Raw genomic sequence first — 27,541 nt, forward strand, 5'->3', positions numbered from 1 at the left:
TGTGCTATCCAAATGCGTCCATCTGGTTTTATTTATTTTAATTTTTTACTGCAGCTCAACGGTTTAAATACTTTCCAGAGCTCTCGCTGTTTGTTTGTTTATCAATTTTGTCAAAGTATTTTTTGGGGCAGTTTTAATCATGCTAGTACTACGGTTGATCTTCATAGCAATTGTTTCATTCATGGCTCAGAGCGCTCTTTAAATAAAAACATTGAAATCTTGTTTGAAAAACAAAAATCTGTCTAACGATTATGTCACTGCCACTGGTAGGCACGCACGTTTCTGAATTTATATATATCTATGTCTGAACTGACCACAGCGCGTCCACGTCCACAGCCCTTCTCTGTGACAGATACCATTTCTCCACTAGAGGGCATTCAATCTCCATCTTCCGTTCAATCAAGAGTTGATATACAATTTTGATTGATTGATTGATTGATTGATTGAATAGTTTATTAGACAGAATGTATAAATAGCAACAGAGTACAGTCAAACACTTAGTCCAAAAGGGATAGCACAAAAAAAATGTCCTTGCGGTCTTGTTTCCATTTAGGCCCTATGCAATCAATTCATAGACATGACATGAACAATAAGTTAATAACGCAATTCAATATAATCAAAGGGGGGTAAGGGCATTCCACGCTGTGGCGGCGCTGTAGAAGGAGAATTTACCCATATTTGTTTTTAAAGTGGGTGGTACCAGATTGTTGTTCTCACTCCCTCTAGTATTGTGGCTGTGGGTGTTGCTGACTTGTTTCCATTTGGGCCCTATGCAATCAATTCATAGACATGACATGAACAATAAGTTAATAACGCAATTCAATATAATCAAAGGTAAAAAGTATCAGTAAAGAAAAAAACACTGTATATACAATTAGGGGAAAAGGAAAAGGGGGGGGGGGGGATCATTTCCTCTCCCTTGGGCCTGCTGAAAGGTGGATTTTCAGGCCTGTTTTAAAAGATGCAAGTGATTTGCATTTTTTGAGGGGGGGGGGGGGGGTAAGGGCATTCCACCTGTAGAAGGAGAATTTACCCATATTTGTTTTTAAAGTGGGTGGTACCAGATTGTTGTTCTCGCTCCCTCTAGTATTGTGGCTGTGGGTGTTGCTGACTTCTTTGAGGTTAAGTCAGGTTTACGGGTAGTGACGGGTAACTGATAACCTGACTCCGCCAGATGGGGCAGCAGAGAGTACACTGGGTTCCCCCCTCCTGCTCCCATCTGGGAACTCTCAGGCAGACTTGATGCCCGGCCACAAAACAGCCTGGCCAATCAGCAGCAGGCTGGATTCCTGTACTCACTGTTCTGACTGATTTGCTCCCGTTTTGTTTTAACCGCTTGCTTGTTTTGCCATTTAGTTTTTCAGTTTTGCTCTGTAAAGCACTTTGAGCTGCATTTGTGTGAAAGGTGCTATATAAAGATTATTAATATTTGTTTGACAATACCAAAATGACTTGTCCTGAAGTTTAAATTTCTTAATATAAGTGACTTGGTAAGTAGATGATATAGGACTTTATTCTCCCACTCATTTAAGATGCTGTATACAACATCAATCTCACCAGTAAAAGGTTACACCGGTACTTAATGTAGGCATATCCCACACCGGAATTAAATCCAGTAAATGTCATAATTTGAATAAGGGTTAGACAAACTTGAGTGATTATCCATGTAATAAAACGTGGCAAATGCTAACTTAAAAAAATATACATATCAAAATATTAAAAATATTGTATTTTATTTAAATTGTTTAGAAAAAATACAAACTGTTAACATATCACTCCATGAACACAAGCTCCATGAACACAATAAATACAATGTAAAATTCAACACAGCATAAAACGCAGCCATATGAATTATCAGAAGGGGGATAACCTGTCCATAATCTAGTCTAGAAGATAAAGTTAACAGGTATGTATACATGTCAGATACAAATCAATGGGATCCGCCACAGACAAACCAATGGCAGGCAGCTTGAATTGTTTGCCGAGCAGAGACATTGTTTAAGAGTAAGACATGTTTTCACTGCTAACAAGCCTGCACAGCACTCAGATTCAAAATTCATATAACAAGTAATGGAGTAAAAATGACTGGACCCATAAACTTGCATAATAAGACACAACCAAAACACACATTTATCGATTAAATCAAAATGAAGATACGTTTTGAAATGGAGTTCAACCCACAAGGGGTCAAATATATGTAATCTCTTATAAAGAGCATAAAATGGGATGCGTTGACAAAGATGTGTAATTAAAAATGGCAATTCAATGACAACAGGGTTTTTCCATGTGCACTATATTTAGGTAGCCAACTGACCACCTTAGGGGACAAAAACTAGGTATTATATCTATAATCTTTCCACATATAAGGCTTCCGATTTATTTCAAAGTGTCTATTTCTTGCATAGGATTCCTGAATACATATTCAAAGCAAATAGCCATCTTGTTTAGTTTGTTCCTCCTCCCACAGGGTGGGTTCTGTAGTCTTCAGCCCAGCTGGTAGCATCTCTGCCTGACACCCACCCAACCGGCAAGGTCAAGAAAACCTAATATAGCGTTTATTGCCATTACAATTTTGGAGAGCCGACAATAGATTAATCACATCAAGATTCACGTTTACCATTCACAGACTGGCTGAACCTCAGCTCTGCCTAAGGGCTAATATCTAAAGCTAGATGCAACATGTTGTGAGCTTGTATGTACAGTATTGTATTGTATCTATTTTTGGTGAACTACATCGTCCTATGAGACAGTATAAATTAAGCATGAGAGATGACACAATAAACCAACTACAGGCTAAAAACACTGTCCATTATGTGCACCCTAACTGTAAAGTCAACATTTCCTTACAGTATGTCCCCTTCAAACCCTAGTGAGCTGAAGAAGATGAACTGTATAAATGTTCATGTTTATATTGCTGTAACATCAGCTTAGCCCTCGCAGATCAGTGGTCACCAAATAAGGAGGGAAAGGCAAAAATCCAAACTTGAAAGAAAACATAAAACAAAGACAGTTAAAATTCTTTAAAAAGAAAAAAACAAGAAAAAAAAATATGGGTCAATAATTTAAGTTGCAGTGTTCACATAAGATACATATACAGTATTTAAAAAAGTAACACGTTCACTGGTAGGCCAGTCCAAATCAAGTATTCATCCAATTCCATTGGTATAAAATACTGCAACTCAGCACTCGCAGCAACAAGAGAAACATTTGCCTAATATGGAAGAGTGGTATAGAGCGGTGCTGGTGCAATATCCATATTTGAATATTCTCCTTTTTGATACTGATAATTCAAAATACTACTGAAATGAAATAAACTGGAGAATACAACTGACATCATAAATAAAAGTGAAATAAAAACAAACAGCAACCATTTATGTAGATTAGATTATCTTCAAAGTCTGTATACAGTACATCTAATCAGGCATTATAAAATAATGCCAGTGTCAGTGTAGAGGTAACATGTCCAGCAACAGTGGAAAGCTCACCTCAATCTTGAACACATAGGACCCTAAGGTCAATGTGTCGCATTGCTTTGGGCAACCTTTCACACAGAGAAAGGGAATCAATTAGTTTGAGTGATCATGGAATCAGTTCTGGAGCCTGGCTTATGGCTCAGCTCAAGTGATTTAAACACCAAATCAACTGAGCTGCAGAACAAAGCGTAAAACAGGACTTTCACTAGCGTTTCCATGTCAAGCAATAATAAAACCTTCAAAACCTCCAAACTATCTTCAACTGCACATCATCAGCCCAACCTGGTGGAGGAAAGCCACATCACCCAATGCACACGCACACCCTCTCTCAACTTCACTGTGCATAAAGTCAAGAAGGCTACACAACAAGGCTCGTTTCAGCCTGTCTGCAGCAAGCACGGAAGGCAAGACAAAGACGCTGGCCTTCAGCCTCCTTTACTCCACAGGGCCACTGCTGCTGGCCTTCACGCCAGCCCTGCTGATGTGCAGCCATGGCAGCTTGGCACAATTCTTGAACAGCTGCTCTATGGCGATGTGACGCACATGCAGCTCTGATGCCAATGAGTCCTTCTCCTGCACTGCTGCGGTCAGCTGCTCAAACACCTCTGTAGAGAGTGACAGAAACACAGGGATCAGTGTTAAGCTGTCAATTTACACACAGGGTCAAGTCGTATAAAGAGAGCAGGCAGGAACAACAAACAAACGGGAGGGAAATCAATAAATCTGGTTAGACAAGCAGGTTGCAAAACATGACGTAAAAACGCATAATTTATAAGACAAAAGAGAAGCCAAAAACAAACATACAGTATAATGCCAGCATAATGTCAACCAAGGACATAGTGATGGAGCCACAAACACTCATTTACCAAGTTTATGGATGGTGCAAATGCATCCAAAATAACAGATCATAAATACTAGCATGTGTGTGTTGTCTGCCCTGAATCATTTATGAAAACTATAGCCTACACATCTGTTCCCAGTAACATTATAATGAAGCAGATCAAGTTGTTCCAAGAGGGTTGGATACAAAGCATAAAATGAGCTTCCATAGTTACAATTAACTTAGAATGGTGATGGATGCAGTAAACATGTACAGTATGCATGGCATGAGCCAGCACACCACCACAGTGTCTGCTTTAATGCAGTTGGTTACGTGCTTTGACTTGTCTGTCCTTCAGAACCCAACACTGTGTTAGGCACACCTTTATTGAATTTCATTCAGTGAATCCATGATGTCAAAACTCTACTTGGCAGAGAGTACTCCATAGTATTGTACTCTCTGCAAGCACAAGATGTGATATACTTTGTTGACCAGGGTTCCTCGTTGTTCACTACTTGTCCCCTCCTTTTTTCCCTCTACCTCAAGGCCACCCTTATCCCTAAACTTATTTGCCATTTTTTACCATTTTGAAAATAAATCTAAAATTGTTCAACTAGCCGATCTACATCTACATGTTGTGAGCTTGTAGATCAGCATTTTTAAAAGGTTTTTTTTAAATAGTAAAAAATGGCAAATAAGTTTAGGGATAAGGGTTAACATGCTCATGAGTCTACGACACGTTCTGCTATTTTCGCCAAATATTTATTATGACCAGAAAAGGGACGCTAGGGTCCATGTGGTTAAAGGACCATGCCGGTTTGACATGTTTAGTTCATGGACTACGACAGGGTATACTTGACATTACGGTGTCCATTTGAGTGTTGTGTTAATTTCAGTACAGTATGAAAATAAAAACATGCAGAGACTTGCAACCTGCTTGTCCAACATTCTAAGCATCACAATGACAAAAAAAATCATCCACCTTCATAACACATATTTGTTCAACAGTTCCTTACTTTGTATCTGCAACAGTAGCTGGTCATTCAGCTGATGGAGTTCCTCCATACTCATTTTAACCACTAAGGGGAAAGACAGTTTTGATTAGAAAATATCAAAGGAACAAAATCAGAGACCCACCTCCACCTGTCCATACATATTCCATCAGCGTGTACAAATAATACAGTTAATTTAAAATAACCTCATTGCCTCTGGTATGCTCAGCCCCATCACACCAAATAAAAATAGAAATGAAAACATTGTAAATGAAGTATAAGCAATGAAAATAAAATTGACAATATCATTGATATTAAGTCTTTTTAGGTTTTCTTCAGGGCCCCATGAACACAATCAACCCTTGCTGCAATGACGAGGCAAGAAAGAAAGGATTCGTTTTGGGGTAGAGGGAGAAATAAATAAATTACCGTTACAATCCACCAAGTCATTCATGTAGTAAATCTAGGCTATAATGATTGTGGTGATTCATGCTTACGTTCGTCTCTGCTATGACCCTGGTGTCCATGCTGTGCCTGGTCTCCTGCAGAAGATTGACTTCCACAGCGTAGACCCCTCCTGCTTTTGCCTGCCCAAACATCATCCTGTGAATCCCGCATCAGTCCCAGCTCCAGCTCATCCTCGTCGGGGCACTCCAACATTCCCAGAGTGTAATCGGGCAGCCCTGTGGCATTGGCTGCATCCCAGCAGCGGGGAGCGTAGCGGGGCACCTGGGCGTCAGACTGAGGCAGCAGCTTACAGTCACTCGGCTGGCTGTAGTACAGGAGCTTGTTTCCCCGTCGGCCCGGGCCCTCGGAGGAATCCGAGAGGTCTTTGTTTTGGGCGTACTGGATGATGCGGCTCAGCTTCTGGCTGAGGGCCAGCTTCATGCCCTCGTAGGCACTGCGGGACACTTTGGAGCGTGACAGCTTCTGGTTGGCGATGAGGTGGTATTTCTCAAAGCATTCCCTGTGGCCACGCAAGGACTTGGAGTGTAACAGAGTGGAGGAGGAGATGCCTGAAACAACATAGACACAAAGCATTGAGTCAACAATCAGCCCGTGCCCCGGAGGCATAGTCACAGGAACAGAATTGTAGGGATTGTTGGACAGTAATGCACTTGATAGATTGAGCATCTTTATTTATAAATTAAATGACTGACAGTTGAGCTACTGACAGTTGAGCTATAGAACTCAAGTTAAGTTGAGTTGATTAAACTTCTGTAAAAGCAAGCTAAAACTGGAAGATTCACCGACGGTGACCTCTTGTGAAAGCTGCTTAGTATGCGATGGATTAGCCACCAGAGCATAGAGAGAGAAGTGATGGCAGATTAACCCAATCTCACCAATTGTCTAAAATAGTGAGAAGTCTCACTGAAGAAGCTTCACAGAATATATTATGTTCACACAGAGTACCTGGGCAGTTGTGTTATAGTTGGCTTACCTTAGACTTCCTTCCAAAACAGACACATCGCCTGACATTTAAACAGTACCGACAGTAGAGAGTAGACACTTCTAGGATTGAGTAAAAAAAAAAATCACACCCGTGTGAACTGAGTCTCTCTCTCTCTCTCTCTCTCGCTCTCTCTCTGGCACAACAGCGCCACTTTTGCCCCTACTGGTACTCTAAACATAGTCACAGTCACATAGGTTAGGACGGACATTGCTGTTCCTTGGAGTGGTTGCACCACTCAAAAAACACCCTTTTACTAATTTAGCATACAGGGAGTAGAATTCAAGGATAGCCACACTGACCAAAGTCAAAACGACCTTGCAGCAAACTGGGTTATATAGAGCAAGTTTTGCTAATGAGAGAGCTCAATAAATGCCCAAGGCAAGGAAGATAGTGGAAGAAAGGACGAGTGTGTGTGTGTGTGTGTGTGTGTGTGTGTGTGTGTGTGTGTGTGTGTGTGTGTGTGTGTGTGTGTGTGTGTGTGTGTGTGTGTGTGTGTGTGTGTGTGACTGACAATAAAGAGATGCTTATTCTTCAGGCTTTGTTTGAAAGCCTTCAGCTAGCTAGCAGGTAGCAAGGTTACAGTAAAAACATTAATGGGATTAATGACAATCATTCATACAGAATGAAGCTCAGCATGATTTTCTCAATATTTTTATCAGAAGTGCTACAGCGTTCCGCACGCGATTGGCAGGATCGCATGCAGCCATGCACACACGCACATGGCAGTCACACTGGAGAACGATGTTTCCGTAACTTTTTATATATTTTGTTTGTGGTGTATCTTGGTGTATGTATGCTAAACACGGGCTGGGCATATTGTGGTGCAGGACACCAGAAGCAAAAAAAGCTGTCTGTAATAACAAGAAGACAGACAAAACTATTAAACAGGGCGGCAGTGGCTCATAGAGAGAGGCCACTTGGGAACCGTAAGATTCCAAGTGTCCTTGAACAAGACGCTGAAACCCTAATTGCTCCCGATGAGCAGGTTGGTGCCTTGCAAGGTTTCCTCTGCCATCGGTGTATGAATGTGTGTGTGAATGTAATGCACAATCTATGTAAAGCGCACTATATAAATGCACCATTTATCATTTATAAAACACATTTAAGACCACCTTCTGTTGTAAAGTAACATCTATTCTACAGCCTTGTATTTGTATGCATTTGCTACTTTTGTTCCTTTTCTCTCTGCATATTCTTTTTTACAGAATGCCACATAAATTGATTACAGACAGTATCAGAATATTGTCATCGACAAAAAAACGAAAAGAAATATACTGCGAATTGAGGCGTTGTGAGCTAAATGTAGATCTTCTATTTTCACTAGTTTGGGTCTCGGGCAAACATCTAATTTCTCTTTTGGGTCTCGAGCTAAGAGTTTGAGAACCAGTGGTATACAGTACAGCCTGTACTGGGGCCCATGGGGTGGGGGAGAACCAGTGGTATACAGTACAGCCTGTACTGGGGCCCATGGGGCGGGGGGCCCAGTACAGCCTGTACTGGGGCCCATGGGGTGGGGGGCTGTGCCCAGTGGTATACAGTACAGCCTGTACTGGGGCCCATGGGGTGGGGGGCTGTGCCCAATGTAAGGCAGAGAACCAGTGGTATACAGTACAGCCTGTACTGGGGCCCCAATCACACCCACAATGGACGATTGGCACGGAATAGTCCTGGATATTTTCAAAATGGAAAAATTAACATACATCCTAAGAACTAGACTAGACAATTTCTACCAAATTTGGAACAACTGGATAGTACACATTGCCCCTCTGAGAGCTGACTTTGTGTGATCTCACTGGTCCTAATGGCCTGCTTTATGATCTTTGTAGAAAATGTTTAAGACACCCTTCCTCTTCTCATGGTCGAAGTCCAAAGCCGTTTTGTTTTTGTTCCCCTCAGCAATATTGTAAATACTTTAGTTTCTTGGTTGTTGTTGTTTTTTTGTCTTTGTCTTTTGTCTGCCCACTCTCCTCTTTTTCTCCTTCTGAAATGTTCACTCTGAAGCGATATTGCCCTTTGCCCCTGTTAAGTGTTGACTTGATGCCATATGTAGTCCTGAAGAAAGCAAGGATGTTACAGAGACACTGGAGATGGAGTCACTTGGAGGGGGGAGGGAGGGAAGAGGGGTGAAAAAAAAATCCTGGGAACTGCACTTGTGTCCTATGTATGCATAGAAATGCTGTTATTGTACTGCTTTTTCCAAATAAAATAAATATTGTAAAAAAAGAAAGCCAGCGACATGAAGCTACAAACTGACATCCAACACTTGGTGAGACTAGGTGACTCGTTAAAACGTTGAGCTGGCTACGTTTTTTTCAATACTCCAATGACGCAGTGAAATATCAATCAATCATATGTTGTTCATTTCACCATTTACACTCCCCTTCTATCTACCCAAAATCCTGTTCCATTCTATAAAGAAGAAAAACTAATTCTTGTCGTTAACCAGTTCCCTGTGCTATTTAACCCTTATTTTTAAGCAGTGTGGCTTGAGCAAAACAACTCGGCAGCAGTTAATGTAGCTGGCCAAAGTGGCCATGTTTGGTCATTTTGTAGCTTTTTATCTCTCGCTAAGGTGGAAGCAGCAGCACATCAAGCTGCAATAATGCTCAATACATTTGAGGTGATTCACTTTATTCTTTTTACAACTAGCACATTTTTTTGTAGCCAGGACGATCAACCATTCGTATGTTATGTAATGTTGGTCAAATTAATGTAGCATTTTCTCCAACATTATACAGAAAAAAGTCTCCAGGTTCACCTATAAAGCTGTGTTACTATCAGGAACCATTCCTTTCAAACGGTATTTTTTTTAAAACAGGATCAACTACAAAATGAAACAATGGATCTTCAGTTCATTCTTGTCCTTGCAAGTCTGAACTGGACTGGCTGATTAAAGAGCTAAAAGCAGCAAATAAACTCTCCCATTATATAAAGGTCAAGCTGAATGCATCTAATTTCCCTTAGCACATACTACTAACTAGACCAGGCCTGTCGAACCCATTTTGGGGTGAGGGCCGCATTGGTCAAAAGGTCACTTGATGTGGGCCAGAACCAGTTGAGGATATTACCCGTCTAGTAACATTATGCAGACCTACTTTCAGCAATCAAACTCAGACAATTGAATTAACTCAGTTTAGTCTTTTTATTGAATTTCACAGAATAATGAAATATTCAGAAAATGTCAATAAAAACACTCAATGCTTCATGCATGCATAATCAATTTAAAAAAAAGGGGGGGAAAATAACCCAAAAGAAAAGGCTCAGCTCAAAACAGTCACACTCTTACAGCTACAGCATAGTCTAGTTACTAGACTATGCTGTAGCTGTAAGAGTGTGACTCGGCCATGTGTGGGAATATCTATTCTTAGCTTTTGTGTGTGTTGAATGTGCACCCTGACCCTGAGGTCTTAAACCTGACATATTTACAGTAAACAATTAATCTTGTTGGGGTACTATGGCTACAATGACACTAGCCGCGCATGGGCATGCTTGTGCATATTGGCATCGTATGTTTAATTTTTTTTTATTTTTTTACTCCATTGCATGACGGTGTTGCTTGCCAAAAATGATCTACAAGCAATGCAACAAAGTTGTTAGCTTGTAGATCAATTATTTTAGGAAAGCAATAGAGTCATGAAACAAAGTAAACTTGATCACATGACTACAGAGATAATGTATACCGATTTGCATGAGGTTTCGAGACTTTGAACAAAATATGTAGGAGTAGTAACAAAAAATGTGTTTCACACAATCTGTCATGGTGGCCCTATAGAGCACCGAAGTCTGACGTCACTTTCAGTAGAGGGCACCAGTCCACAGGTTCATGTATTTTTTTATTTGCATTGAAATCCCCATAGGGGGGGTTTTAGGTCCCTTCATATAAGAACTGTGTTTGAAAAATAAACCGATCATCCCAGGCTTTCTGTCAGGGGGGTGGCTGTGTGTCGTTAATTATGTCCATTAATATTTGATACAGCCAGTTTCTGGGAAAAAAAAAATTAATGTGGCCGCAAAACCCTTGAAATTACAATGAAAGCAATGTCGTTGCTAATATACGTCACGCCCAGCTGTCAACACATTGCATTCCTGAGATTCCTCGTTGACGTAAGCTCAGCTGACTCAACTCGTAGTAACCACAAAACATTAAATATCAATAAAATAAATAAATAAAAATTAATGAACATGTCAGTTTCTGTTGTGCGACAGGCAGCTGCAGCCACCCCGCCTACACGGAAATGTAGTCTCTGGGTTGTTTGACTCGTTTCTAACGCTTATTTTGTTACTCTTTGGGTATATTTGTACATTTCCACCTATAGTCGATGCTTCATATCCATATGAGTGAAAAGGCCGGGATGATCGGTTTATTTTTCAAACACAGTTCTTATATGAAGAGATCTAAAATGGGGATTTCAATGCAAATAAAAAGTACACGAACCTGTGGACTGGCGCCCTCTACTGACAGTGACGTCAGGACTTCGGTGCTCTATAACTGGCCGATTTGAAAAAACATAGGGTTTTTCCTTGGCCTACTAGTGTGTGCATGCAAAGTTTCCTGCCGATCGTTTCAGCAGTACTTCGTCGTGCAAAACGGCCCCTTCCAGCAAACTTTGAAAGACAATCGTAGCCATAGAGATAATGTGTACCAATATGCGTAGGAGAATTAAAAAGCTAAATGGGTTTAGCAAAAATCTGCCTCCTGGTAGCGAAATAACAGGCCGCTATGATAAAGGTGGGGCAGAGGTTTTTACTTGTCCAAGGAGTATGTTGGACAAGTAACAGTGCCGGAGATTTTATTAGCCTGGCTAATAAGCCAGACCGAATCAGCCGTTGGCAAAAAAGAATTGCCTGCCGGCGGATTACGGTCTGGAGAGGCTCAATTGTACACCCATTTCCTACACCAGAGAACTGGTGTGACACAGTATGCAATATGGGCGGGCTTTGGTACAGTGACATTCAATGCTTGAGACCTTTGACTGACAGTACCTCTAACCAATTGCGTCAAAGAGAAAATGTTTGAACCCGCCCCCCGGGAAACAAGATCCATACACAGCATCCCCAGACTCAAATACCACACGACAGTGTGATTTGAGTCTGGCTTATTAGCCAGGCTAGGAGATTAGATGCTCACGGTCACGGACTGACGGACACCTTTGGCCTGGTGAAGACAATCTTTTTGCTATTATTTCAATGTTTTATGCTTTTGTTTGCTCTGTAAAGCACTTTGAGCTGCATTTCATGTCATGAAAGGTACTATACAAATATTTATGATTAGGCTAACACACGGACTGAAGCATATTGCCTTTAGGGTCTTCATTAACTTTCTACACAAGTCAACCAACAGCTCATAAGCTACTCAGCCTCAGCTCCTGACCTGGACTATGACAAAGACAGACTACTAGCAGACCATCAGACCATCAACCAGGGTAGTACACAATCAGGTTAGATCCCATTCTAGCTAAGCAGCTTAGCATTGCTGTATTTCACTGTCAGACACAGACACACAAGCACACACACAATTCAGGGGAGGCCCTGGTGACTCAACTCTGTTTTGCCGTGGCAGCCAGGGACATTTACCAGCATGGCAGTGATGATCAGCAGCTCTTAAAGAACAGCCTCTTTACTACAGTACAACAGTTGACTGTCTTTTCACTACTGAATAGAACAGTGTTTTTCCAAGTGAGCAGCAGTACCTGATCATGATGGTGGGCCATGGGCCTTCAAGTGTTTGTAATTGTAATCGTGTTAGAGTAAAAGAGCCATTTCAGGTGACTTGAAACAATTTCCAACTTGGGTGGTACAAAGTAAAGGACAGTGGATAAACTATAGGCTGGTGTGGATGTAGCAGGAAAAAAAGCACATTTTGTTTTTCTAATAGAATGGTTTTGGATAAAAAGGAAAGTTTGGTTAGAAATGTGGATCCACTCCACAAAAATACAGCACATAAGAGTTGTATACAAGTAGTATGTAAGTGATGAATCCTGCTCTTTATTTAGTAAGCAACGTTTTAGCAGCCAGACTAGGACCTACTGTAGTGGTTGCCGTCATGGAAACGGTAATCTTATCATGTAATCTGTTCCGAGGGTATCTTTTCATGCCCATGAGAGCCTGCTTTGTTCTCCTGTATTTCTCTCCTGCTCTGCAGATATAAATGAGGTAATCCGTTATAGGTATCCTAAAGGGGAGTGGTTCTCTGTTCCCCGGCTTACCTAACCCTAAGGTAAGTGAGGGACATAGAACCTTCGGAACATAGGGATGACCCCCGTGCCTAAAGTCCCACGAGGATCAATGCACTGTATACAATTCACTGTGTCACGGTTAGCTCAACCGTCCGGGCACCTAAGCTGCTGAGCCAGCCTGACGGCGTGCCACGCAGCCACGGGTTCGACTCCCGATCCCGACGGCCTTTGCCCCCCCACCTCTCTCCCCATTTCCTGTCTACTTTCAAATTATCAATAAAGGCAGAAAAAGCAAAAGATTATATATCTTAAAAAAGAAAAAGAAAATCTAGTGTGAAGTTAAGCTAGCACAATTTTCCACATACCACAAGTTCTACTGTATACTATATTAATGCAAAATGTGTCCTCATATATTTACTTCATTTATATTATTAAAGGAAAACTGTAGTTTTTTTCAACCAAGGTTCATGTTTTAGGTTGCTATTAGAGATGAGTGTTCATTTTTGAGTGGTGCAACCACTCCCTTACGGAGTTGTGTGTGGGTGGGTGGCTGGCTGGCTGGGTGGGTGCCTGCCTGGCTGGCTGGGTATGAGCACGAAAACAGCACGGTTGTTTGTTTTTTTTCATTTGCTGCTTTCTTTCGTTTTAGCGATTTTAGCTATTTTTTACAGGGGGCGGGGGCATTCGAACATAAGGCTAAATATGATTTTTTTTTTTACAAAATTTGATAGCGATTTATTTTTTTATTATTTACTATAGTCCTCCTAGACCCCAGAAAAATTACATCTGGCCTCACAAGATCTACTGAATGTGAAGGGGGTGACTGACAAACTGAGCCATACAACACAGTATGCCATCCCCCTATAGTACCCCCTTCACATTCAGTAGATCCTGTGATCTTTTGTGGCCAGATGTAATTACCTGGGGTCTAGTAGGACTATAGTAAATAATAAATACAAAAAAGATCGCTATAAAATGTTGTAAAAAAAATACATATTTAGCCCCATGCTCGAATGCCCCCGCCCCATCAAAAATAGCTAAAACGAAAGAAAGCAGCAAATGAAAAAAGAATAACACTCATCTTTTACTTTCTCTAATAACAACCTAAAACATGAACCTTGGTTGAAAAAAAACTAAAGTTGTCCTTTAAAGTCATCATGGGTACAATCTGTTACAAGTTGGTACTTCCAGTTTCTACAAACAAAGCCAAGAAAGGAATGCATTGTAAAATGCTAAAATGCCAAATAACTTTCATAGGATACATAGTACTCTAACATATCAAATTAAATGCTGCATTTTTAATCCCAGTGCACCAGCTGGTATATCATTTTATTTGACAATTTTCTTTGACAATAAATTAAATGAAGAAAGCGGGAATAATCACTCAGTGAGCCGACAGATGTGCGTAGACGTAGAGCTGAAAAGGAGCTGTTAAATAGTGCGGGATGGAAAATAAAGTCCCGCTCAATATGGCTAAAGGACCATACCAGTGCAGTGGTCTGGCATTCTTCAGCAGTGCCTAAACGCTCCAATGACTGGTCGCGTGTGTATGTCTGTAGTATGTCTGTCTGTCTGTCTGTCTGGAGTACAAACAGCTGCAATACCTCTGGGTGACCTAAAGTGGCACTGTTGAGCAGTCCAAAGGGCCATTCACACTGAGCACTATAACTGCAGCCTGTTGTTGAGCAGCCTGCACCGCACCGTTAAAAATCCAGCCAGTATAGCGTATATGTAATATACAGTTCCATTAAACAAACTACTGCATCGACAAGCTCAAAACATGTCGCATGCCTATTTTCAACAAATGTTCGCCTATTATGACTTTCCCAGAATAGGAACACTAGGGTTTTCATGGTCAGGAGACCTGGTAAAAAGAAAAAAGGAACATCATATCTGAAATTACATATAAAACCCAACGCATTATACAAGATGTACAAAATAACCATATAACATTCCACATACAACGTTGTGTATTCCACTCCAGTCCTTGTGCCGACCTCTGTTTTTGCTTTCATCTGTTTATTGTGTGTACAAGGACACTTGATCCTTGACACACTTTTACTGGAGCCCGGGATGACAGTTGGTACAAGTAGGACAGAGGTCATTGGGTTAAGGTGTCCAAATAGAGCTACTTGGCACAGCTCCATGTGCAGTGTTTGACAGCTGTGCATGCCTTGGTTCTAAACCAGACAGAGCTCACATGAACAGATGCTAACCCAATTCATCTGACACAGGAGAGAAACCAACGTAAATGTACATGATCAACCCCCCACCACATCCACATCCTTGTGTTGGGGGTCCTCACTGGCAGGTGAGCCAGTGGGTAAAACGGCAGTGGCAACCAGTGGGAGGATTTGATTGGCAAATTGAATAAATTGGGAGATGAAATGGGTAAAAGGTTACTATAAAAAGAGGGGAAAAAAGAAAACAGAAATAAAATAGTAAGTCCTGGCAGCTTTTCTCAGCTACATTTTCTCTCGTTTATCATGACCTTTAAATTCCAATTCCACAGTCAACCTGCAGAGTGAAGAGTTAAGTCCTCCAAATCAATACTCTAACACAAATGGATAGCTAAGCTTTCCCTTGCCACTGCTTGGTTCAACAGCAGTGTAAATGGTCAATTCGTATAGGCTACCGTTAGGGGGAAAGGCATCAGTTGGCACTTTGGTGATAAACTGATACTGTGTGTGGTGGTGGCAATAAATGTTTACCTAGCTCCAGTCCATGGTATGATTTAAACTTTAAATAGTTAAATATGGAAATAGACTATTATTTAGCAATCAGAAGCAACACATTTGACAACTCCTACACTTGATCCATAATACAGGATCTTTAATGTGGCTGTGAATATGGCCAAAAAAAAGTCCTTTAGTAGCCCTTTAAAATTAAAATAAGTCCAGCTCCTTCTTCTGGTCAGAACCAAACATTTCGTAGGTTGTACTGGATAATGAGCCTCTATATCTAAATCAATGATAAATGAACATTGAAAGCAGCCCATTATATATGACCACCAAACATCTCCCAGACAGTAAATTAATTAGGGAACCATTCAGCATCAGCTGGGTGGGGTCAAGCACCACATACAGTAGCACAGTCAGCACATTCTGGGCCATCACTGTTTCCAGACATAACACTGCCAGCGGCAGCAGTGCTCTGTATACTCTAGGGGTTAAGAGTTCACCCACAAAGCATGCCCCTTTTAAGCACACACCACAATAGATCTTGAACAGCAGTGGCCACTGGCCAGCATCAGCGGCAAATTCATCATTCCAGGGCATTGTGCCTCTAGCTGTAGGCATTTTTGGCCCTCATCACAGGACTCAGCAAAATGCCATTTGCATTATGCAAGGACACGGAGGAATGTGTTTGGGTTCAGCTGAATCTGGCAGCTCAACAGACATGTTTTTAAGAATGAGCTATACACTACCAGCAAGTACACAACATCATACTTATAGCACCAACAGCAATATATTCCAATCTTTTCTGGACATCATACAATTTGACTTAAAGGGCCACTCACTCAAGAGGCTCACCCCAATAATAATATAGGGTCTGTCAAAATGTGTCTCTCTCCCTGTCTATCCCACTGTGTCTTTTCAGGTAATATAATGTTGACACGTTAGTGTTTTGTTGTTAATCGGAAGTGGGCTTTAAATGAATGATGTCTCTCTCTCTCCTATGCATGCCAAGGTGCGCTGTCTCTCCCACTTTCTGTCTGACCCACATGCACGTATGTGTCATAGGTGTTCGGGTTATCATGTCACGTTGAGTATGTTGTGTTAATCAGATGTGTAGCAGAACTGTAGAATCTGAACAGTTAAATGTAATGGCAATTTTGTCACTTTCAAAGACTTAGAAATAAAGTTTTCCTAACAATGCATTAATGAGGTTGGCACAAAATGAATGCAGCCATCATCACAACACAACAACAGGATCATTTTTACATCTGTACATGTTGAAAATGAAGGATATTAAACATATTTCCATTACTTTGGAAAAAGTGTTGGGGGATTTATTATTTCCTATACTTTTCCAGGTCATTATAACTAATGATTTAGTCATAATGATTTAGTATGCAACAACAATACTGTTTTCACTAGAGGCCCAGGAAAATAAGAATAAAATAATTAGTATAAATGTGTGTGGTATAGTACCTTACACGAGGTGACTGTGTATGCATGCAAGACTAACTTTAAAATCGGAAAAACAGAGGATAACGTTTTATTTTCTCTCTCAATCATTCATTATCACGGGGAGGCGGGGGGTAACAGATGGAGTTTAAAATGTCCAAGATTCAATGTTGATCTTCTTTTTTTTTTAAACAGCGACTTATTAAATCAGATTACAGACAGCTGTGTGTACGTTGCAGTGTTTCCCCATCATTCAGTGTGCCTTTCTCTTCTCTCCCTTACCCAACCTCTCCCTCCCTCATCTTCATGCAATTTATTTAAGTTTCACCTTTCCTCAGGGCCTATCGTCAACTCAACATTGCTCTGAAGAATTGAGTCAATGAACAGATTTTGGCTACAGGCATCATAGCTGTCACACGCTCTCTCGTCTCGCTACTAAGCACCCGCATAAAGGAAGTGGCTCTATGCAAAGTGATGGACTTATGGTCTCTGGCTGAAACAAATGCTCATCTCGAGTCTCGACCACTAGTAACAGCCTCTCGGCTCTACGCTGAGCTCTTTCCCTTTCTCAACGCCAATACACTATCCCAGTACTTAGATTTCTAGCATTTTTACTACAGGGAAAATGTTATTCCACCAGTACATGCCGAAACAATTACTAGGTAGGTTGCCGTATAATTTCTAACACCAAAACTGCCGCCACACAAGATCAGTGGCCATTTTCACATGAGATGGATTTCAAACTTTCCACTTTGAAATATTTATATTGTGGCTATTCATGGCACACATGTTACAAAATTTTAAAAAAAAAGAAAACTTTGAGCACAATGCGGTTGATCAAATTCACAAATCTACATCCCCATCACAGCAACTGACCCATCCAACATTCACAACCTTGAAATCTGTCTAGCCGAGGTCAAGAAATGGATGAACAGCTCCTTCCTACTCCTGAACTCGGCCAAATCAGAGATGCTGCTAGTCGGTCCAGCCAAACATACTCATCTGTTCAATAACATAACCCTTAACCTCGATGGCTGCCCAATAACCCACAAACCAACAGTCCGAAACCTAGGAGTCATTTTTGACACATCTCTATCTTTCACACACCACATAAAAAGCATTACAAAATCTGCCTTCTTCCATCTGCGCAACGTTGGTAGAATCCGTCCAATACTCTCACTTCCCGACGCCGAAACCCTGGTCCACGCCTTCATCACCTCAAGAATAGATTACTGTAACGCCCTCTTCTCCGGTTTACCATCAACAGCAACAAATGGTCTCAGATTAGTACAAAACGCAGCAGCTAGAGTACTCACCAGAAAAAGGAAATTTGACCACATGACACCAACACTAATAGAACTACACTGGCTACCCATACAGGCCAGAGCCGACTTCAAGATACTCCTCCTGACCTATAAAACCTTAAACGGACTCGCACCACCTTACATGTCCAGTTTAATAAATATATACATCCCTTCAAGACCACTACGCTCTCAGGATGCTGGAAAACTCACAGTCACAACACACAATAAAATAACGGTTGGGGGCAGAGCTTTCACACACCGTGCCCCCTGTCTCTGGAACGCTCTCCCTCAGGATGTCAGAAATGCACACTCCCTGGACATATTTAAGTCAAGGCTAAAAACACACCTTTTTTCTATACACTACGGTTCCGCCTAGTTTTAATCAGTATGATTCATACAGCTATGCACATTTTACCATGTTTTACTATGTTTTTTATTGCTATGCTATTTGTGTCTTTGATTTTTTTTTTTTTTTTTTTATGTATTAATGCTGTAAAGTGCACAGAGACCCCCTGGGGTGATTTTGTACTATAAATAAAATAAAATGAAAAGAAAATAAACTGAACTGACAAAACTGGTAAAAGAAATCACATGCGTGTGAAGTGAGGGGCGCCTTTGGGGGGCACACACAATACGTCATAGTAAAAAGTCACGGGCCAACACACAAAGCCAGGCGTTGGAGGGGCTAGCGCCCCTCGAAAAAGCCTACAGGTCTCCACAGGAAACAGACACTACAGTATTCAGCTACAGTATAACAAAGGCTGTGCTTCCGGAGACCGGAACACACAATACCCCCCACGCAGTGCTAAATTGCTACTGTACTTACTGTAAATCTCTCGTAGCTTCTCTTTTCTGGAGCACACAGTCGGCAAAAATAACTAATCTACAATGTCACAAAGAGAGAGTTTGTAGATAATATGTCATTGTTGCCCCTGGGGATGCTGGTCAATGTAGTATACAGGGTTCAAGTGAATAATGGGCAGGTGGTTAATGTTCACATTTGCAAGACAATAAAAACATAACAGCCTTTTGTTACAGATTCATGTATAATACAAAACTGTATTATTCATATCTTGCCGTTTAATTTATGCTCCATAATATGACTTAGCGCGAGCTGTTCCAAAAATAGCTCACAAGCTCACGAGGCTAGTTTCAGCACACCATATCAGAATGCAATGAAGTATAAATCAGGCTTTCGAGTTGGTGTAAGGACTGACATCAGCTGTGCATAATGTCAGCAGCTCACGTGTAAACATACACGTGTGAGCAACATCACTAGTTCAAGTAAACCCCTGAGCAAGGACTCAGGGGTCTGTTTTGGCACGTGCGCATGCGTACAGTAAGAATTTTATAGTGTGATCATAGTTTGTGGCTGTCAAATCATGCTCTTTGTAACAAACAGATTACATTTTATAGTTGAGTTACCAGAAAGACGCCTGAGGGCGTGCACTGCGGCTGCACTAATAACTTTGGGGCAGGCCAGTCTAGAGTTTAAATGGACAGGTATCAGTCAAAAGGGAGACATCGAAGAGGAAGGATGGATACATTGGATAGTGAAGGATCAACATATGGAATGTCAGGGTTTGAGGTCAGATGTAGAGTTGCTGGCCAATATTGATGACATCAAGAAGATCTCCATATATGGGCTTAATATTGATTACATCAATCTGATGATGTCACGTGAGGTGGGGTGACCACTGACCAACCAACCAAACTACCGACTGATGGGAAATGCATGATATCATAGTAAATGCAACATGCAGTCGCAAAAACAATACAAGTTTGACAATGCATATGTTCAGTAATTCATCAAGATTAATGAGGCAAGGAAAATAGTGAATGAGAAGAAGAACCCACTGCGTTGAGTGTGTTCAGGCACGTGTTTACGCAAGGGAAATATTTTTTTTTTTTTACTTGAAGTTTCAATCATGCGTCCCAAATAAAAGGCCTTTTATTTGAAATGAGCCAATGTCCCTGTAATCGTTTGCAGATTTCCTTTACACCATTTACAAGATTATGATTTAATGAATTTCTAAAATGTGACAGATTGTGACTAATTTGAGACCTCCTTTGCATTGCAGCAGGCGCTGCATGTTCTATTAACATCAGACAATAAATAAATCATTCTAACCAACTTCTCCAGAAAAAGGTTTAGGGAGATGGCGACGTGTCTCTTGGAGTGGGGGGGGCAGAGTCTAGGTACTTTTCTGCATGCTTCGTCTGCCTTCTTAGCACGGACAGTGAGCAACCTTTTGTTCCCTTCTCTTCCATGCTAATGAATCCTGGCACATGATGAACTAGGGGTATTATGCCTGTGCAATCAGTGGGCCCATAACAGAGCCAGGGGTTCCTATCAGCAAGGCATGCCTAAACTAAGCAGTCAGCTGAGATTAGATATCATCCCCTTAACCCGGTTATCACTCATCTATTACATCGAAACATTTGTCCCCTATACCCTCAAGTCTGCTGCCCAACCGTTACATAGAAGTAGTAAAGAGGAAAAGGAATTGCATGTTCGTTTTGAGACATAGTTGGATGGCTTGTATTTGGGAATATCATGGGTTTTATCCAGATGCAAAACTTGCAACATTACAACAAAATAATACTGTCTCCTATATTCAAACAAAGGCTCTTTTTAAAAGTCTACGTCTGTACTGGATGAGACAATATCACAGCATCATGCTCCGTTTAACACTTCCAGTGCGCTGGATTTCTTCAAAATAAAAAGGCGCTAGAGCGCCCAGCAGATGAGGCAGATTTTACTCTGAAAAGCCCCGCCTTCCATTTCCCCCCCAAACCGGGAGGTATAATTTGCCATTACTACCTCGTGCTGTCACATCTGATTTCACATCTGATCTCTCTCTCTCTAGAAGCGTTTATATTCCAAACGAGATGCTTGGTTAAGTCAGAAATGAGGACAGAACATTGGCTTTCTGATCAAAACCATGGAGAGCGACGTAGATAGAGAATAACTTCCCTTTAATTGCTGATGATACAATTACCAAACATAACAAATGTAGTTGATGATGACACACCAAGCAACAAAACACTACAAAGAGTCATTAACAATAAAATAAAACCCATTTCCTCACCTATGGTTGATACAGTTCGGTGTTGCACAATTCTTACTTCAGGCAGCAAAACCACAGATACTGTACCTGCCTTTTTTCTACTGCTTTCTATGATGTAATGTATTTTTTGATATGTTCATCATGCTCTTTTTATTCTGTATGTATGTTTTTACACTGGAGCTGTTGGACAAAACAAATTTCCTTCGGGATCAATAAAGTATCTATCTCACACACACACACACACACACACACACACACACACACACACACACACACACACACACACACACACACACACACACACACACACACACACACACACACACACACACACACACACACACACACACACACACACACACACACACACACACACACACACACACACACACACACACACACACACACACACACACAAAAGCAAACAAAGGCCCTCATTCAGTTCACCTTTGACATAACTGACCAGTCTAGTCCTGTAAATATTTGCTGCTTATGGATTCCCTCTCCGTATCAACGGCATGATATCTCATTCAGAGAATACTTTACTCCTCTAGCCTAGATCTATGTGAGTGATACCATTATCAAACTCCCCCCACTCCTTCTGTGAAGAGATAAATGCACCGCTCTGCTCTCAATCGCAAAGAAAAGCTCCTGTGGATTTATCAGACAAATGGTAAGAGGGAGGCATATCTAATCCCCTCAGAGCCACCACACTCTCAAATAGGCTGCTCATTAATTAAGAGCAGAAAAGGCACTTCAAACACAGGCGCTTGTGCTAGAGTGACACATCAAACGGGAGCCAACATAGTGGCATGCCCCGGTGACGACAACAGAGGGTTATCCTTTCAGACAACCAGCATAGAAATATGACATATTCATCCTGGAGAGGATACAAGGAGAAAGAGAGAGAAATCTCCATTATATCAACTGGCGTGAGCTGTTGTTGAGACTACACAACTCACACATGGTGTGACAGTACAGCTACTGTACATTGAGATGGTTATGGGTGTACTGTTCAATGGTGGTACTGAGACCCAAGCCACATCCCCAGCTATAACATTCAAGTCCTTTCTATGGATTCATAGTACCACTGGCAGAATAAGAATCTTAAACAACCCAAGTAACTGGAAAATGCGAACGACTAATTGTGTGTTATTATGCAACAGGTTGCCACGCTGCCTTCATCTTTTAAGCTATATATTATTTCTACCACAAGGGAACTTGCCCCAAAAAATCCCAAGATGACCAACACTCACTTCACTTCTGATTTATTACAAGGCACAGGCAGCACTGGTACACAGACTTGTTTCGGCGTGAGCCGAATGTCAAGCGCTATGGAAGACTTGCGTCAAAATCTTTGGATTTTTATCGTACCCGGCAAAAGACTGTTGTTTGACGAGTGCTTGCTTACTTTGCAAACTTGCCAGTAAGACATTAAAATCACTCCAGGGCTCCAGACCCACAGGAACGCACCCAGGGTGCCGGCCCGGTTCCGGCGAGCCGGTTAATACGTGTGTGTGCGTTTGTGTGTGTTAGGTTGCGCACAGGTGGTGAAAAACAACCATGCTGTTTTCGTGCTCATACCCACACACATAGCTCCGTAAGGGAGTGTTTGCACCACTCAAAAAGAGAGACTTTTCCAAGCACACCTTTATAATTGCCTCTCATGTCTCTATCAGTGCACACATAAGGTTAGAGTATTTAATTCATAGGGAGCAGTAGCTGAGTGGGTATAGAGTGTGTCCCACGCCATAATATGAATGGCATCGACTGGTACTACTTTATTTAGGCTCTGTAATTGCAGAGGACAAATTTCACATAATGTATGTGCAAATGTACAGTGATAAATTCCCAACAAGGAGGGCTGCAATAGCTGAATTGGTAGAGAGGCCGTCTGGGAAACAGAAGATTCCCTGGTTCACCTCCCAGCCCCAGCTATGTCCCTGAGCAACACACTTAACCTCTAAGTGCTCCCCCTGAGCGCTCTTCATCTGATCAGCAGCCATCAGCTGGATGAAATATAAACGTCTTTCAATGGGGACTGAATTATTATTTATCATAAGATATGGCATTTGGAAGAAAACAGCCCTTGTGCCAAAGACTACAGCCTGCACTTGCTTTGAAACATAAGCTAGCACAAATGCATCAGTTGCATGTGAAGGCTCACAAGATCACTTTGTTGTCTCCACCAGGCCGAAGGCATGGGGAGAGAGTATGTTTTGCACTCCGTCCGTCCGTGTGTCTGTCCGTCCGTTACCAGCTAATCTCCGGCACCGTTAACGCGGTCGATGCCAAACTTTGCACACACACACACTTTCCAGAACGGCATGTTATAGTGCCACCAGGAGGCCGACTTTTGTAAAACACATTTTTTTATTGTGTGTGTTAGTCCTCCATATTTTGTCCAAAAATCGCGCAAATCGTTACACAGTATCTCTATAGTCATGTCCTCAAGACGGATCTGTCCGATATTTCATATTCCATCCTAATTGGCTAACATTGACTTTCAAAGTTTGCAGGATTGGCCCGTTCTGAACAAAAAGCCTCAAATCAGGAACGCAGCGTGCAATTTACGTGAAATCTTCCACGCACTTTCCTACTAGGCTGAGGAATATATCCCACCCTTTTCACATTGGCCTGTTATAGCGTCAACAACAGGTGGATTTTTGCAAAACACATTTTTTTGACCAAAATGCCTCAAATCATCCAATTGCCATCAAAGGTGTAAGAACAAATGGCACCCTTTTCACATTAGCCTATTATAACAACCTGACCTGGCCTGGTGGAGAGTAGACCTGTGCCCTGAGAGGCACTTTTTCTAGTTTGCTCTTTGCTGCTGCTGTGAGCAAACACGAGCCGGAGGGAGCTCAGGTTACGTACCTTCAATACTGAGTTCAAAGCAGACGTGGCAGAAGGACATGGTACCAGTGTCTGTCTCTAACTTGCAGACACTGCAGATGTTGTCATCATTCAGGTCAATGTTCACAAACTGCTCCTCTTCATCCATAGTGTCTCTGGGAAAAACAACACTGCAAGAGAGAGAGCGAACACATGGCAAGGCATGAGCATCTAGGTCACACTCATGAATGAACTAATTCATCAACAGTCCATTCTATTCCTTAATTAGCAGAGAATGATTTTTTGGTTCACAGAATAACAAAAATCCTATTTACTTTACTATTACTATACACGTATGTATGCCTAGAGCAGAGCATAAATCCTATAGTTAATAGCTGACCTAAACTAGGAGCTGCTCTGCTGCTGCACGCTATTTGCTAAACACCAAATCTTTTTGGCAAAAACAGCACTGTGAGCTTGTAGACAAGCAATTTACACTGAATTGTTCACTGCAGAATATGGACATTAGTAGTTCACTGTGTCATGGTCTTAACTCTTAAGATTTCATTCTCCACTTTCGCTTTACTCTAATATGCTGTAAATATATGTAATTTACACGTTGACAGATTTTTTTGCAATAAACACTTTTGGTGCACATCATATTAGGTGATGCATCCTGGGTTCAATGGGTTTAGTTATTTCTTTCTTCATGGTTTTATAGATAAGAAACTACTGTATGCCTAATACCTTCAATGTAACATCATCCTTCCATGTTTCAAAGCTACAGCTATATTTATGAAGAAAGAAGGCTGTCCAAACTTGGAAGAAGTTTACACATGATGGGCTAGTGTATATTTAACCCTACTTCAATTTACAAAGGTTGGCTTTTGTCTTTGTCAAAATAATCGCTTTAACCTTTGTCTATTTCTCAGGAAGACATACACTCTCTCTCTCTCTTCTTTAGAAGTTTACAGCTTTGTTCATTTTGTCAGATCTGACCACTCAGTCAATCAAAGGTGTTTTGGAGGTGGACCCCCCGTGGGGTGTCGTGGACCCCTGTGGGGTTTGTCAACGGCAACAAAGAACAACAACAACGAGCCCATGCGTTATAACTTTCCCTCACACATGCAGCGTTAGGCCCATCATGTCAGCTAACATATGTTCACCAAAGCAAAGACAAAGGCATTGCCATTTAAACTCCCGCGTGGAAGATTTATTTTATTAACATGAATATTTATAATGAATAAACCAGTTCAATGTGAACGTTCAACACGCACTAACGACGTTAACAACAGCTAGTAACAATACATGAAGTTAAGCTAGCGAGACTGGCTGCCTTTCTGACTGATTCGTGACCCGTTATTTTGCGATGCTCCATAAAGAAAGACCCAGCTAGATCAAAGTGTCAGGCCCAGGCTGGGTTCGGTATCGACTAAAAGCGCACAGTACTCACCTTAAAATATTAACACTTTTCAGAGAAAGGTTGGGGTTCTTTACGAACCAACAATTCGTGTCCTTCGGCTCCTTCCCTCCCGTAGGAAGCCAAATATAATATGAGCCAGCCAGAGTGAGGCAGGATGACGACGAGCGTCACGCAACAAGCACCCCCTCCCCTCCTTTTGGAATGGTCCATTAGTTTACCAGAGGGGCGCGGCAACACGTGAACACACCATATAGAAAATATTATACCGGCAACAACATAGTAACAATAAATATTGTGACAAAGTACAAGTGTGTAGAACGTTATTCTGTTATATGCGATTTTATAATTAGACAACATTACCCTCAAAACAATATATAAGTATAATATCCCCATAGTCAAGAGATGGTGCCGTCATCAAAACATTTACAGATGAGAGGAGAATTAATTTATAGGCCTACATGTTTGCTATTTTACGGTTTATAAATAAACGCATGTGATTGAAAGCTCGTTTTCTTTGGTCAATATTCAAAGGATGTTTCAAATTGAATATGCATTATGCAAGCAGTCAACAATCATTCATCACATCGCCGTCCACGTTCTCTAGCCCTTTCTTCATACAAAGCCATGCGCCACGCGTGGGAAATTCCCGCGACCTGATCAACCCATAATAACAACAAGCCAAACAAGGTCGGTGGAAAACTGATTGGATTCACGATTTGTCAGATTGTCGACGTCATTTATTCATTGTTATAATGATCTTTGTTATTATTATTATTATTGTTAATATGAAATATATTAGTAGTAGTAGCCTAATTGTAATTTGTTAATTAAAAATGCTTTAACATACAAACGACACAAGACATGATCATTTAGTGATAATTAAATTACAAGTAGCCTACAGTATACATAGCCTCTAGCCTGCCTCACCTGTGTATTTGTAGGGCTAGTAGACTGGACTGGAGGAGGCTGCCAGTGCCCTGTGCCAGGCTGCCAGCATTATGCAATAGACATTGCATCCTTTGGTTGTGATGGGTAAAGGGCTTTTTATTTTAATAACACTGCTCTACTAGGCTACTGAACAGTAATTTCGGGTGACTTTTATATGTCAGGTAGGTAGGTTATGGTAGAGACTAGAGTTACGCCCTACGCCGGTATTCAAAGTTCATATAATAATAGCCCACAAATGTAACGAAAAAACGTCATATTTCGTTTCCCTTGAAATTGTACAATGTAGGCTACTGCCTAGTTAGCTCGACCAAATTATATTGCAGATCCTCTAAAGTTGTGCTGGTCATTTTGGGAAGAAAACGTAATACAAGTAGGTCGTTAACATTGAATGATAGTAGGGCCATCTCCTGGCGAAAGGACAGTAGTGATAGTGTAACATGAAAATTAGTAGGATAACAGGTGTGCATATTTAAGCCGCGTTTTCAGCGCCCTCTGGTGGAGAAATGGACAAACAGCGTGTTCGCAAACATGTACAATATGGAGGGACAGACTGTGACATATTCTCATTACTTTAATGATGATAGTTTTGCACAATAGTTTTGCACCCGCTTAGCATAGCTCAACCTAAAATAATCAGAATTTGCATAATGCTGTCACATTGTTTAAAAAAAACAGGCCCTGTTAATTAATGAAGCTGCATTGACAACAAGACAGTATAGACAAATCCATGGAGCGGTGCCTTGTAGGCCAGGTGTACGCAAGGCAATCAATGCTGAGGTGTCAAGCTGCACTTTAATGGTAGGCTACACCTCAGCTATGACTGCGCCCAGAGAATCCCTCTGTGGATTCTTTGAATGTATAGGATGGAACTAGTAGTCTATGGCCTGGTTTGATTAGCTGTGTTATGTGAATT

The 27,541-nt window shown here is 41.3% G+C and overlaps 1 protein-coding gene across 1 annotated transcript; it reads right to left on the reverse strand.

Annotated features, from left to right (window-relative positions):
- Positions 1-1,724: 1,724 nt before the first annotated feature.
- cUnh21orf91 (chromosome Un C21orf91 homolog) lies at positions 1,725-25,818 on the reverse strand. The gene is made up of 5 exons (XM_079507829.1): positions 25,711-25,818; positions 24,300-24,448; positions 5,783-6,301; positions 5,310-5,372; positions 1,725-4,078 (listed from the first exon to the last, which is right to left on the reverse strand). Exons 2-5 carry the CDS (start codon positions 24,424-24,426, stop codon positions 3,909-3,911), a joined length of 879 nt encoding a protein of 292 aa, XP_079363955.1. The 5' UTR covers positions 24,427-24,448; positions 25,711-25,818; the 3' UTR covers positions 1,725-3,908.
- Positions 25,819-27,541: the final 1,723 nt, after the last annotated feature.

Source organism: Electrona antarctica, assembly GCF_951216825.1.
Source record: "Electrona antarctica genome assembly, chromosome: 8".
Lineage (NCBI taxonomy): Eukaryota > Metazoa > Chordata > Actinopteri > Myctophiformes > Myctophidae > Electrona > Electrona antarctica.